The following is a 14216-nucleotide window of genomic DNA, read 5'->3' as shown; positions in this document are numbered from 1 at the left end:
GGGTTGTTGCTGAGCCGTCAAGGACAGTCCAGCTTCTTGTGCTGGCCTGCCAGCGAGCAGGCTGGGGGTGCACGGGAAGCTGGGAGGGGACACAGCTGGGACAGCTGACCCAGGCTGGCCAAAGAGATATTCCATACCATACGACGTCATGCCCAGTACATAAACTGGAGTTGGCCGGGGGGGCGGAAATCGCTGCTCGGGGACGGGCTGTCGATCACGGGGTGGTGAGCAATTTCTGTATTGGGCATCACTTGTTCTTATACATTCCTTTGTTGGTATTATCATTATTGTTCCCTTCTTTCTTTCTGTCCTATTAAACCGTGTTTATCTCAACCCACGAGGTTTTTCCTAATTCTCTCCCCCGTCCCGCTGTGGGAGGGAGAGTGAGCGAGCGGCTGCGTGGTGCTTAGTTGCCGGCTGGGGCTAAACCACGACAGTCCTTTTTGGCGCCCAACGTGGGGCCCGAGGCTTGAGATAATAACGGTTGCAGGTCACAATATCAGTTTGATTTGCATCATGCTCTCGTCTTTGCTGTACATGTTAAGGATCGGTGTTGGTTTCTGCGGGCTGCTGTACTCTGCAATGATTAGTAATGTCTCGCCTGTGAATTTTGTTTTTAGAGCAGTGACCTTGAGCTTAATGTGGTATCATCTGAGCTCTGTACTAAAGCCGTTACTGTATTTTGGCTACAGTCTTGTGGAGACGATTAGCAATTATACTTCTGCCTCTGAAAGGTTTTTTATGGAGGAAATGCAGAATGGTACCTTTGATACCCTCTATCATAACATTTCCTCCTTCATCACAATAATTTTTCAGTATTTTGAACACCCTTGGCTGGTTAAAATACCTCTATTGCTACTTCTGGGGAACATGGTTTCAGTTTTGTCTAAGGTTGGCAAGCAATTTAAGAATATCACCCGGAGATCTGCCCCAAGGCTGGATAGTTATGAATGGCAGGGTGTGTGGAACAGCATGGGCAAATGCCTGGGGCGGTGGGCACCTCCGGTGTTTTGGAGCTTCACTCCCGAACAAGTGCAGAATCCTGATAAACTAGCAGAATATCTGGAAGAAGTATGCTGTCAGCCTGGCAGCTCCAAGGAGACACAAATCATTGCCATGTGCTGGGGCCTGGCCCATGCCTACCGAACCCTATTTAACACTGTGCAAAGGGGAGAGGGGCTCTCTGGGTCTGATGGCAATGTGGCAGGCACTGTGACTACTCCAACGTCTGTAGCAGGCACTGTCACTACTCCAACCCCCACGGCGGGCACTGCCACTACTCCAACCCCCACGGCGGGCACTGTAGCTACTCAGACTGTTGCAGCTGAACCAGAGGACCAGCCCATCCCGGTATCAGTTGCCCCTGTACAAAAGAAGAAATCTTGGAAGCGGAAGTCAGCTCGTTTAGTAAGGGAGGAGGAAGATCCTGCTAAGAAGGAGCCAGAGGAAGAGAGTGAGGAGGCAGAGTGCTCTGAAGCAGGGCCATCACAAGCACGGAAGAGGGAAGAGAGCGAGTCATCGCTTGAGGAGGAGGAAGAGGAAGAACTTATAAAAGAGACGGTAACTACCCGATCTCTATCCCTGAGTGAATTGCGAGATATGCGAAAGGATTTCAGCCGTCGTCCAGGTGAGCACATTGTCACCTGGCTGCTCCGATGCTGGGATAATGGGGCCAGTAGCCTGGAATTAGAGGGTAGGGAAGCCAAGCAGCTGGGATCCCTTTCTAGGGAAGGGGGCATTGACAAAGCAATTGGAAAAGGTGCACAAGTCCTCAGCCTCTGGAGACGACTCCTGTCGGGTGTGAAGGAAAGGTATCCCTTCAAGGAAGATGTTCTATGTCACCCAGGCAAGTGGACCACCATGGAGAAAGGTATCCAGTACCTGAGGGAGCTAGCGGTGCTGGAAGTGATTTATGGTGACTTGGACAATGGACAATCATCCAAAGATCCAGATGAAGTCAATTGCACGCAACCTATGTGGCGGAAGTTTGTACGGAGTGCACCATCATCATATGCCAACTCATTAGCAGTAATGGCCTGGAAGGACGGAGAGAGACCAACGGTGGATGAATTGGCTGGCCAACTCCGGCAATACGAAGAAAGTCTCTCTTCCTCCCTACGGGCCTGCGTCTCTGCTATAGAGAAACTGTCCCGAGAGTTCCGGCAATTCAAAGAGGATATGCCCTACCCTCCACCCATACGGACCAGTGTCTCAGCCATTAGGAGTAAGCGCTCTTCTGTTCAAGAGAGAAGATATAGAGGATACACACCACGAGCCACCCTGTGGTTTCAATTGCGTGACTACGGAGAGGACATGAGGAGGTGGGATGGAAAACCTACCTCGACCCTAGAGGCACGAATACGCGAGCTGCAAGGAAAAACAATTACAAAAGGGGGTTCAGGTTCCTCGAGGAAAATCGTCGCTCCACTTTCCAGTGGGCAGCTTCCCAGAAAGAATAGAAGAGCTGATCTCACCTCTGATCCTCTTGAAGGGACTTCTGATTCCTATTTACAAGAAGTGGGTAACGAGTACTATGAGCCGGATTAGAGGGGCCCTGCCTCCAGCCAGGCGGAGGAGAGGGACAACCGAGTTTATTGGACTGTGTGGATTAGATGGCCTGGCACGTCAGACCCACAGGAATATAAGGCTTTAGTGGACACCGGTGCACAATGTACCCTGATGCCATCAAGCCATATAGGGGCAGAACCCATCTGTATTTCTGGAGTGTCAGGGGGATCCCAACAGCTGACTGTACTGGAGGCTGAAGTGAGCCTAACTGGGAATGAGTGGCAGAAGCACCCCATTGCGACTGGCCCGGAGGCTCCGTGCATCCTGGGCATAGACTACCTCAGCAGAGGGTATTTCAAGGATCCAAAAGGGTACCGGTGGGCTTTTGGTATAGCTGCCTTGGAGACGGAAGAAATTAAACAGCTGTCCACCTTGCCTGGTCTCTCAGAGGACCCTTCTGTGGTGGGGTTGCTCAGGGTCAAAGAACAACAGGTGCCGATCGCTACCACAACAGTGCACCGGCGGCAATATCGCACCAACAGAGACTCCCTGATCCCCATCCATGAGCTGATTCGTCGGCTGGAGAGCCAAGGAGTGATCAGCAAGACTCACTCACCCTTCAACAGCCCCATATGGCCAGTGCGAAAGTCTAATGGAGAGTGGAGACTGACAGTAGACTATCGTGGCCTGAATGAAGTCACGCCGCCACTGAGCGCTGCTGTGCCGGACATGCTAGAACTTCAATATGAACTGGAGTCAAAGGCAGCCAAGTGGTACGCCACCATTGATATTGCTAACGCGTTTTTCTCGATCCCTTTGGCAGCAGAGTGCAGGCCACAGTTTGCTTTCACTTGGAGAGGTGTCCAATACACCTGGAATCGACTTCCCCAGGGGTGGAAACACAGCCCTACCATTTGCCATGGGCTGATACAAACTGCACTGGAACAGGGTGAAGCTCCAGAGCATCTGCAATACATTGATGACATCATCGTATGGGGCAACACAGCAGAAGAAGTTTTCGAGAAAGGGAAGAAAATAATTCAAGTCCTTCTGAAAGCTGGTTTTGCTATAAAGCAAAGTAAAGTCAAGGGACCTGCACAAGAGATCCAGTTTTTAGGAATAAAATGGCAAGATGGACGTCGACAGATCCCAACGGATGTGATCAACAAAATAACAGCTATGTCTCCACCAACTAGCAAAAAAGAAACACAAGCATTTCTGGGTGTTGTGGGTTTCTGGAGAATGCATATTCCAAATTACAGTCTGATTGTAAGCCCTCTTTATCAAGTGACCCGGAAGAAGAACGATTTTAAATGGGGCCCTGAGCAACGACAAGCCTTCGAACAAATCAAACAGGAGATAGTTCATGCCGTAGCCCTCGGGCCAGTCCGGGCAGGACAAGATGTTAAAAATGTGCTCTACACGGCAGCCGGGGAGAATGGCCCTACCTGGAGTCTCTGGCAGAAGGCACCAGGAGAGACTCGAGGTCGACCTCTAGGGTTTTGGAGTCGAGGATATAGGGGATCTGAGTCCCGCTATACTCCAACTGAAAAGGAGATATTGGCGGCATATGAAGGAGTTCGAGCTGCCTCAGAAGTGGTTGGTACTGAAGCACAGCTCCTCCTGGCACCCCGACTGCCGGTGCTGGGCTGGATGTTCAAAGGGAGGGTCCCCTCTACACATCATGCGACTGATGCTACGTGGAGTAAGTGGGTCGCGCTTATTACACAGCGGGCTCGAATAGGAAATCTTAATCGCCCGGGAATCTTGGAAGTGATCATGGACTGGCCAGAAGGCAAAGATTTTGGAATATCACCGGAAGAGGAGGTGGCGCGTGCTGAAGAGGCTCCACCATATAATGAACTGCCAGAGAACGAAAGGCAATATGCCCTGTTTACTGATGGGTCCTGTCGTATTGTAGGCAAACATCGAAGGTGGAAAGCTGCTGTATGGAGCCCTATACGACGAGTTGCAGAAGTGGCTGAAGGACAAGGTGAATCAAGTCAGTTTGCGGAGGTGAAAGCCATCCAGCTGGCTTTAGATATTGCTGAACGAGAAAAATGGCCAGTACTCTATCTTTATACTGACTCATGGATGGTAGCAAATGCTCTATGGGGGTGGCTGCAGCAATGGAAGCAGAGCAACTGGCAACGCAGAGGCAAGCCCATCTGGGCTGCTGAATTGTGGCAAGATATTGCTGCCCGACTAGAGAATCTCGTCATAAAAGTACGTCACGTAGATGCTCACGTACCCAAGAGTTGGGCCACCGAAGAACATCAAAACAACCATCAGGTGGATCAGGCTGCTAAGATTGAAGTGGCTCAGGTGGATCTGGACTGGCAACATAAGGGTGAATTATTTATAGCTCGGTGGGCCCATGACACCTCAGGCCATCAGGGAAGAGATGCAACATATAGATGGGCTCGGGATCGAGGGGTGGACCTGACCATGGATGCTATTGCACAGGTTATCCATGAATGTGAAACGTGTGCTGCGATCAAACAAGCCAAGCGGTTAAAGCCTCTCTGGTATGAAGGACGATGGTTGAAATATAAATATGGGGAGGCCTGGCAGATTGACTATATCACACTTCCACAAACTCGCCAAGGCAAGCGCTATGTGCTTACCATGGTGGAAGCAACCACCGGATGGCTGGAAACATACCCTGTGCCCCATGCCACCGCCCGGAACACTATCCTGGGCCTTGAAAAGCAAGTCTTATGGCGACATGGCACCCCCGAAAGAATTGAGTCAGACAATGGGACTCATTTCCGAAACAACCTCATAGACACCTGGGCCAAAGAGCACGGCATTGAGTGGGTGTATCATATCCCCTATCATGCACCAGCTTCCGGAAAAATTGAACGATACAACGGACTGTTAAAGACTACACTGAGAGCAATGGGTGATGGGACATTCAAAAATTGGGATAAACATTTAGCCAAAGCCACCTGGTTAGTCAACACTAGGGGATCTACTAATAGAGCCGGCCCTGCCCAATCAAAACTTCTACGTACTGTAGAAGGGGATAAAGTCCCTGTGGTGCATGTGAGAAACATGCTGGGGAAGACAGTCTGGGTTACTCCTGCATTAGGAAAAGGCAAACCCATTCGTGGGATTGCCTTTGCCCAGGGACCTGGGTGCACTTGGTGGGTAATGCGGAAGGATGGGGAAGTCCGATGTGTACCTCAAGGAGACTTGATTTTGGGTGAAAACAGTCAATGATTTGAATTGTATTATGTTAATTGTTCAGAATGACATTACTACTATGGCTGCTATCTACCATATCAATGGTATTATAGTAAGAATCACCCAGACTGATGAAGAATGAGCTTCACTGAAACCAAGCAACGTGCAGCAGTGATGAAACCAGAACTGGCTTCAGCAGCTTGCGCCCAACAAATCCCTCGAGATCGACATCTTCGACCTGCAGATCATGGACATGGACCGTGCCAGATGACAATCCAACACCACATACCATCTCCCCTGCCCTGAGAGACTGCTATGATGGATGAAGCCCAGAGTCATGGACTGACTGAACTCCATAGACATTTTAAGTGATGGCCCATGGACTAAGAGAGTGATATCTGTGTGTATATATTAAAGGACAGGAAGAGTAATAATGCATAATTGGAATGTATTGAAAAGTATAGGACCTGGGCATGACGTAAATGGTATGGAATAAGGGGTGGATACTGTCCTGGTTTCAGCCAGGATAGAGCTGGTTTTCCTCACAGAAGCTAGTGTGAGACTGTGTTTTGGATTTGGGATGAGGAACTGTTGATAATGTGCTGATGTTTCGGGTTGTTGCTGAGCCGTCAAGGACAGTCCAGCTTCTTGTGCTGGCCTGCCAGCGAGCAGGCTGGGGGTGCACGGGGAGCTGGGAGGGGACACAGCCGGGACAGCTGACCCAGACTGGCCAAAGAGATATTCCCTACCATACGACGTCATGCCCAGTACATAAACTGGAGTTGGCCGGGGGGGCGGAAATCGCTGCTCGGGGACGGGCTGTCGATCACGGGGTGGTGAGCAATTTCTGTATTGGGCATCACTTGTTCTTATACATTCCTTTGTTGGTATTATCATTATTGTTCCCTTCTTTCTTTCTGTCCTATTAAACCGTGTTTATCTCAACCCACGAGGTTTTTCCTAATTCTCTCCCCCGTCCCGCTGTGGGAGGGAGAGTGAGCGAGCGGCTGCGTGGTGCTTAGCTGCCGGCTGGGGCTAAACCACGACACAGTTTCACCCGTGCCTCTGACACAAGCTCCTCATCTGTGGGGGTTTAACTGTGCGGGGATGTCTGGTGCCCACCAGACTGCTCCATCACTCTCCCTCCTCATTCAGAAAGGGGAGAGAAAACATGATGAAAGGTTTGTGGGTCAAGATATGGACAAGGAGCTCATGGAAGCACAGAATGGGTTGGGTTGGAAGGGCTCGTAAAGATCATTTAGTCCAACTCCCCCCAGCATGGGCAGGGACAGCTTCCACTAGATCAGAGTGCGTATCCAAGCTGGCCTTGAACACTTGCAGGGAGGCAGCATCCACAACATCTCTGGGCAGCTTTCTCCAATGTCTCACAACCCTCATAGTAAAGAGTGTCTTCCTAATATCTCACCTCAAACTACGATCTTTCGGTCTAAAGCCACTCTCCCTCGTCCTACCATTACACACACTGTCCCTCCCCGTCTTCCCTGTAGGCACCCTTTAGCTACTGGAAGGTCGCTATAAGGTCTCTGCAGAGCCTTCCCTTCTCTAGCCTAAACAACTGCTGTAGGCTCCCCAACTCTCTCAGTCTGTCCTCAACGGGGAGGATCTCCAGCCCCTGATCATCTTTGCGGCCTCCTCTGGAAACTCTCCAACAGGTCCCCGTCGTTTTAATGCTGGGGGCCCCAGAGCTGAACACAGTACTCCAGTCTCACGAGAGCAGAGCAGAGGGGCAGAATCACCTCCCTCAACCCGCGGGCTGCGCTGTTTTTGATGCAGCCCAGGATATGATTGGCACGACCATCCACCCAATTCCTTATCCACCAACTTGTCCAAGGGATCCAAGGGATCAGGCCCAGCCAGCATGGGTTCATGAAAGGCAGGTCCTGCTTGACCAACCTGATCTCCTTCTATGCCCAGGTGACCCGCCTAGGGGACGAGGGAAAGGCTGTGGATGTTGTCTACCTGGACTTTAGTAAAGCCTTTGACAGCATCTCCCACAGCATTCTCCTGGAGAAACTGGCAGCTCGTGGCTTAGACAGGTTTACTCTTTGCTGGGGAAAGAACTGGCTGGATGGCCGAGCCCAGAGAGTTATGGTGAGTGGCGTTACATCCGGCTGGTGGCCGGTCACAAGCGGTGTTCCCCAGGGCTGTTTTGGGGCTGGTCTTGTCCAATATCTGTATCGATGATCTGGATGAGGGAATTGAGTGCTCCCTCAGTAAGTTTGCAGAGGACACCAAGTTGGGTGGGAGTGTTGATCAGCTGGAGGGTAGCAGGTCTCTGCAGAGAGATCTGGACAGGCTGGATCGATGGGCAGAGGTCGACTGGATGAGGTTTAATAAGGCCAAGTGCCGGGTCCTGCACTTCGGCCACAACAACTCCATGCAATGCTACAGGCTTGGGGAGGAGTGGCTGGAGAGCTGCCCAGCGGAAAAGGGACCTGGGGGTGCTGGTTGACAGCCGGCTGAACATGAGCCAGCAGTGTGCCCAGGTGGCCAAGAAGGCCAACAGCATCCTGGCCTGTATCAGAAATAGTGTGGCCAGCAGGAGTAGGGCAGTGATCGTGCCCCTGTACTCGGCACTGGTGAGGCCGCACCTTGAATCCTGTGTTCAGTGTTGGGCCCCTCACTCCAAGGAGGACACTGAGGTGCTGGAATGTGTCCAGAGAAGGGCAATGAAGCTGGTGAGGGGTCTGGAGCACAAGTCTGATGAGGAGCAGCTGAGTGAACTGGGCTTGTTCAGTCTGGAGAAGAGGAGGCTGAGGGGGGACCTTATCACTCTCTACAACTGCCAGAAAGGGGGTTGTGGCGACATGGGTGTTGGTCTCTTCTCCCAAATAACTAGTAACAGGACGGGAGGAAATGGCCTCAAGTTGCGCCAGGGGAGGTTTAGATTGGAGATTTGGAAAAATTTCTTCACAGAGAGGGTGGTCAAGCATTGGAACAGGCTGCCCAGGGAGGTGGTGGAGTCACCATGTCTGGGAGTGTTCAAAAAATGTGTGGATGTGGCACTTCAGGACATGTACTAGGGGACATGGTGGCGCTGGATTAATGGTTGGACTTGATGATCTTGAAAGTCATCAAGCCCGGGGAGAAGGACAAGAAGGTGATGGGAAGTGGTCAGCATGGATTTCCGAAGGGGACATCGTGCTTGGCCGACCTCCGTGTCTTCCACGTTGAGGTGACTGGGTGTTGGACGAGGGGAGAGCAGTGGCAGTTGTTGAGCTGTACTTGAATGAAGCCTTTGTCACCGTCTGTCGTCACACGCTCGTAGACAAGCTGAGAAAGCATGGGTTGCGTAAGGGGCCAGTGGAGGTGGTCTGCAAAGCGGCTGAAGGGCTGGGCCCAGAGGCTTGTGATGAGGGGCAGGACAGGAGGCCCTGGGCACAAGTGAAAACAGACGGAATTCCACGGGCAAAGGCGGCAAGCCCTTTTCAGTGTGAGGGCAGTCAAAGAGTGGAAGAGGTAGTGGAGTCTGCGCCCTGGGAGGTACTGGAAAGCCGAGTGGCCGTGGCCCCGGACAAGCTGCTCTAGCTGGCCCTGCTTGAGGAGGGGAGGTCGAAGCTCACGCTCTCCAGAGGTTCCTGCCGAAAGAAATGCTTCTGTGATTCTGTTTGCTGGGAGGGCCGGGGAGTCACGCTGGGGAAGAGAGTTAGTCGAGCGTGTGCTGGCACAGGGAGACCTGGTCAGAGGCGTGCACAGGGGAGCGCAGACGTGTCAAAGGCTTTGTCTGAGCCAGTGATGGGCTTGCGTCACGTTCTGGAAGCCCCCCAGGTGCCAGCCTGTCTTGCAGTTGGTTGTGGCGGCATATGTCCTAGGAGAGGTCTCGTGGCCCGTTTCCACCCACCCCGGTGGTGTGTTGAGCCCTGGCTTTGTGGCGGGTGAGGTTGGAAGAGCCTTGGGAGAAGAAAGGAAGTGGAGACGTCTCAGGTTGGGATGCAGGACACCTTTATTGAGGGAAAAGAGTGAAAAGGCAGGAGCACGGAGTGGAAGGGAGGCGGTCTGAGGAGCAAGTAGGGCAAGCATAAGCCAAGGTCCTTAGCTTGCCGTAGATTTTGCCAGAGCACCAGGGTCTTCCTGCCCTGCGTTGGGAGCAGCCCAGCGGAGGTCCCCCGCTGGCCTTTGTCTTGAGAGAAGGTGTTTGCAGTGGAGAGTAGTGGACCTGGCAGAAGGGGCGAATGCAAAGAGGGCAGTGGGAGAAGAGGAGGAGGTACATGGGCCATGTGTTGAGGCAGCCGGGCTGGGCCCTTCCCTGCTTCCTTGCTCGCTGTCTGGAGAGGAGGAGCTGTGGGCGGCAGGTCAACGTGGCAGCCAGATCGCAGAGCTGCGTCCTCAAGCTATGCCGTGGCTTCCAGGGCGTGTGTCGTTGCCGTCAGGGGTGGTGTGGAGGGCCCTTAGCAGGGGTAGCAGCCTCTTCGGCCACTAAAGCAGCCCAGGCCTCCTAAGCCGTAGCCGTAGCCGTAGCCGAAGCCGCCGGAGGAGACGGGCACTCCCTGGGAGCTGAGTTCGTTGCCCACGGCAGCCGATGAGGAGGATCCGACGGCGGTGCTCTGGGGGAAGGAGCTGAGGATGGGTCCTGGCAGGGTGACCACCACGGTGGAAGGCTGGATGACGACGCGGGAGTCCTCGCACTGCCTGACACAGGGCTCGTTGCAGCTGTTAGCCAGCGGGGTGGGTCCGCAGGGGCGGCAGAGGTCGTAGCAGGCCATGTGTGTGGTGTGGCGGGGCCCTGGAAGAGAGGCTGTTGAGGAGGAGGAGGGGCGCGGGGGTGCGAGGGGCAGTGCTGCAGGAGGGCAAGGGAGTGGGGAGGCCTGTTGTGGGGCAGTGGGGAGCGTGGCGGTGGGGAGGCGTCTGGGCTGCTGAGGCTGGGGACAGAGGGTTCTGGAGGAGGCAGGCCAGGTAGGACAGGAGACGGAGGGGAAGGGGGTTCAAGCTCACCTGGTTGAGCGTGGAGGAGAAGGCGTCAGGAGAAGTGTGTGAGGGAGAGAGGCGCCGGGCGGGCTTTTATGCTGGTCCCCAAACGCCCGAGGAAGTGACACAGCCTTTGCGCATGACGGCCCTTTGCGGCAAGCAGCTCTCGCATGCCACAGCCTCGTGTGTAATGAGCTGGGGTGTGTTTTCCTTCCCACAACTCTCCATTTTCATGTCCTCCTCTCCCGGACACGTCTATCATGCCCTGGCGGCAGCTTTTAAGTGAGAGTCGGTATTCGGGAGGATTTGCATGGAAAGTGCATGTCAGGGCATTGTTCATACGTGGCCAAAGCATAGGAGTGGTGGGGTGTCGTCAGTGAGGTCACCCTGTGACATTCGTGTGCTGTGGTTTGCAGGTGAGAGGCCCCCCTTTCCTCTCAGGCCTGGCAGGCTGGTCAGGTCTTGGCAGCTGTACTGGGTGTGAGGCGCTGCCGCTTCCATCGCATTCGGTCCGTCCCTGCCTTGCCGCCAGCCCGCTACGCCCGTCTTGTGACCTCAGAGCAGAGGGATGGTGGCTTGGGGTCCCCTGCACAGGTGGTCCAGGGCCCCAGCAGCAGGGAGGATGGTGGTCCGCAGACCCCCTGCATGGGTCACTGCGGAGCACTGCAGTGAAGAGGGGAAGGTGGCTGAGGATCTCTGTCAAGGGATCAGTTGGGGCCTCAATGGCAAGGTGAGACCATGGCCTGGGGACTGCCACGTAAGTGGAATGGATGTCGTGCTGCCAGGCAGACCATGCGACAAGGGCCCACCCTTGGGACAACTGAGAACCCCACATCAAGGTGAGTGGTGAGCTGGGCCCCTTCATGGGTTGCCCAGAGTCTTGGCAGCAAAGGGGGCCGGGGACACGGGACTCTGTGTGGGTGTCCCCAGGACCCCACTGTGAGGGAAGATGGTGTCATGGGGACTGCCAGGCGGTTGGGCTGGAGACCACAGCAAGATGGGGCCAAGAGCGGGGACCCCGCATGGGTGTCTCTGGCACCGTGCAGCATGGGCAAGAAGTGCAGGGTCTGTTGACATATTTATTGATTGCAGCTTTTGGGGGTCTGTTATTTAATGAGGGCATTTTCCCTGCCTCTCTTCCCCCTCCAAGTCATAGAATCATGGAATCTTTGGGTCGGAAGGGACCTTTCAAGGCCACTCAGTCCAACCCCCCTGCAATAAGCCAGAACATCTACAACTAGAGCAGGTTGCTCAGAGCCCCGTCCAAGCTGACCTGGAATGTTTCCAGGGCTGGGGCATCTACCACGTCTCTGGGCAACCTGGGCCAGGGTTTCAGAACCCTCACTGTCACAAATGTCTTCCTTACATCTAATCTAAATCTGCCCTCTTTCAGTTTAAAACCATTACCCTTGTCCTATCGCTACAGGCCCTGCTAAAATGTCTGTCCCCATCTTTCTTATCAGCCCCCTTTAAGGACGGGAAGGCTGCAAGAAGGTCTCCCCGGAGCCTTCTCTGCTCCAGGCTTAATAACCCTAACTTCCTCAGCGTGTCCTCACAGCAGAGCTGTTCCAGCCCTCTGAATGTTTTTGTGGCCTCCTCTGGCCCCACTCCAACAGGTCCGTGTATCTCCGTGTGCTGAGTGCTCCAGAGCTGGACGCAGCACTGCAGGGGCATCTCACCAGAGCAGAGCAGAGCAGAGCAGAGCAGAGCAGAGCAAAGGGGCAGAATCCCTCGCCCTGCTGGCCACGCTGCTCTGGATGCAACTTTCAGGGCTACAAGTGCACATTTCCCGCTCATGTGCAGCTTTTCATCCCCCAGGATTCCCAAGTCCCTTTCGGCAGGGCTGCTCTCCATCCCTTCATCCCCCAGCCTTGTGCTGATACCGGCGGTTGCCCCGACCCAGGTGCAGGACCATGCACTTGGCCTTGTTGACCCTCATGTGGTTCACACGGGCCCATTCCTTAACGTTGCCTGGGTCCCTCTCGATGGATCCCATCCCTCAGGCATGTCAACCACACCACTCAGCTTGGTGTCGTCTGCAAACGTGCTGAGGGTACACTCGATCCCACTGGCTATGTCATGGATGAAGATAATTAAGGAGTACTTGTCCCAGTGTGGAACCCTGAGGGACACCACTTGTCACCGATCTCCATCTGGACATTGAGCCATTGACCACCACCCTCTGGGTGCGACCATCCAAGCAATTCCTCATCCACCCAACAGTCCACCCACCATATCCATCTCTCTCCAATTTGGAGAGAAGGATGTTGTGGGGGACCGTGTCAAAGGCCTTACAGAAGTCCAGAGAGGCGACATCCATCGCTCTTCCCTTGTCCACTGATGCGGTCACTCCATCCTAGAAGGCCATTCGGTTGGTCAGGCAGGATCTGCCCTTGGTGCAGCCATGCTGGCTGTCTCGAATCACCTCCCTGTCCTCCATGTGCCTTGGCATAGCTTCTAGGAGGATCTGTTCCAGGCACAGAGCTGAGGCTGATGGGTCGGTAGCTCCCAGGGGCCTCCTTGCTCCCTTTTTTGAAAATGGGTGCAATGTTTCCCTTTTTCCAGTCTCCAGGGACTCTACCTGACTGCTATGACTTTTCAAATGTCATGGAGAGTGGTTTGGCAACTACATCAGCCAATTCCCGCAGGACCCTGGGATGCATCTCATCAGGTCCCATAGACTTTTCTATGTTCAGGTTTCTCAGGTGGCCTCAAACCTGATCTTCTCTTACAGTGGGACAGACTTTGGTCCTCCAGTCCCGTCTTGCAGTCCAGCCACTGGAGAGGTGTGGGAAGAGACACCACCAGTGAAGAGTGAGGCAAAGAAGTCATCGAGTACCTCAGCCTTCTCCTCATCTGTGCTTACCTCTCTTGCTCATCAAGGGGGGTACGCTTTTTTTGACCTTCCTTTTCTGGCTGAGATACCTGTAGGAGACCTTCTTATTGTTCTGTGCGTCGCTTGACACGTTCAGCTCCAGCCATGCCTTGGCCCTCCTGACCTCATCACTACAGAACCACAAAGTGTCCCTGTACTCATCCCAGAAAACCTGTCCCTGCTTCCACTGCCTGTGCATTTCCTTCTTGCCCTGTAGTTTGCCCAGCAGGACTTGCCTCTGCCATGCCGGCCTCCTGCCTTCCTTTCCTACAGGCGTAGGAACGTACGCTACAGGCATAGCGAGCTGGGAGCCAGGCAGGGAGGGAGCAAAAGCCATGGAAGGGGCAGTGCCTAACGACTCATACACCTGCAAAGCCCTGAGCAGTGTTCCAGGGATGAGGAAATAGCAGCCTCCCTGTCACAACGCACCTGCAAACATCACTTGAGTGCCACAAGATCACCTCACTGATGACACCCCAACTCTCCAATGCGTTAGACGCTTCTGCCAAAAGCCATGACCCGCATCTTCCATGCAAATCCTCCAGAACCCTACTCTCACTTAGAAGATGCCGGCAGGGCCACATGGACATGTCTGTGAGAGGAGGACATGACAACGCAGTGTTGTGGGAAGGAAAACACGGCTCACCTCATTTCCTGAGAGACGGCCTGCAAAACACTCACCTGGGCTGAACTGGGGCAGGCCTTGCCGTTCATCCAC

General features: G+C 53.9%; 1 protein-coding gene across 1 annotated transcript; it reads right to left on the bottom strand.

Moving 5' to 3' along the window:
• Positions 1–9809: 9809 nt before the first annotated feature.
• LOC309402955 (feather keratin-like) lies at positions 9810–10455 on the bottom strand. The gene has a single exon (XM_081996929.1). The coding sequence runs from the start codon at positions 10419–10421 to the stop codon at positions 10107–10109; it is 315 nt and encodes a 104-aa protein (XP_081853055.1). The 5' UTR covers positions 10422–10455; the 3' UTR covers positions 9810–10106.
• Positions 10456–14216: the final 3761 nt, after the last annotated feature.

Source organism: Phaethon aethereus (assembly GCF_964289735.1).
Source record: "Phaethon aethereus genome assembly, chromosome: 2".
Classification (NCBI taxonomy): domain Eukaryota; kingdom Metazoa; phylum Chordata; class Aves; order Phaethontiformes; family Phaethontidae; genus Phaethon; species Phaethon aethereus.
This window is presented reverse-complemented; position numbering and strand designations above follow the sequence as displayed.

Coding starts and splice junctions, on each gene's coding strand:
- LOC309402955 (XM_081996929.1), bottom strand. CDS start 10,421: ATGGCCTGCTACGACCTCTGCCGCCCCTGCGGACCCACCCCGCTGGCT.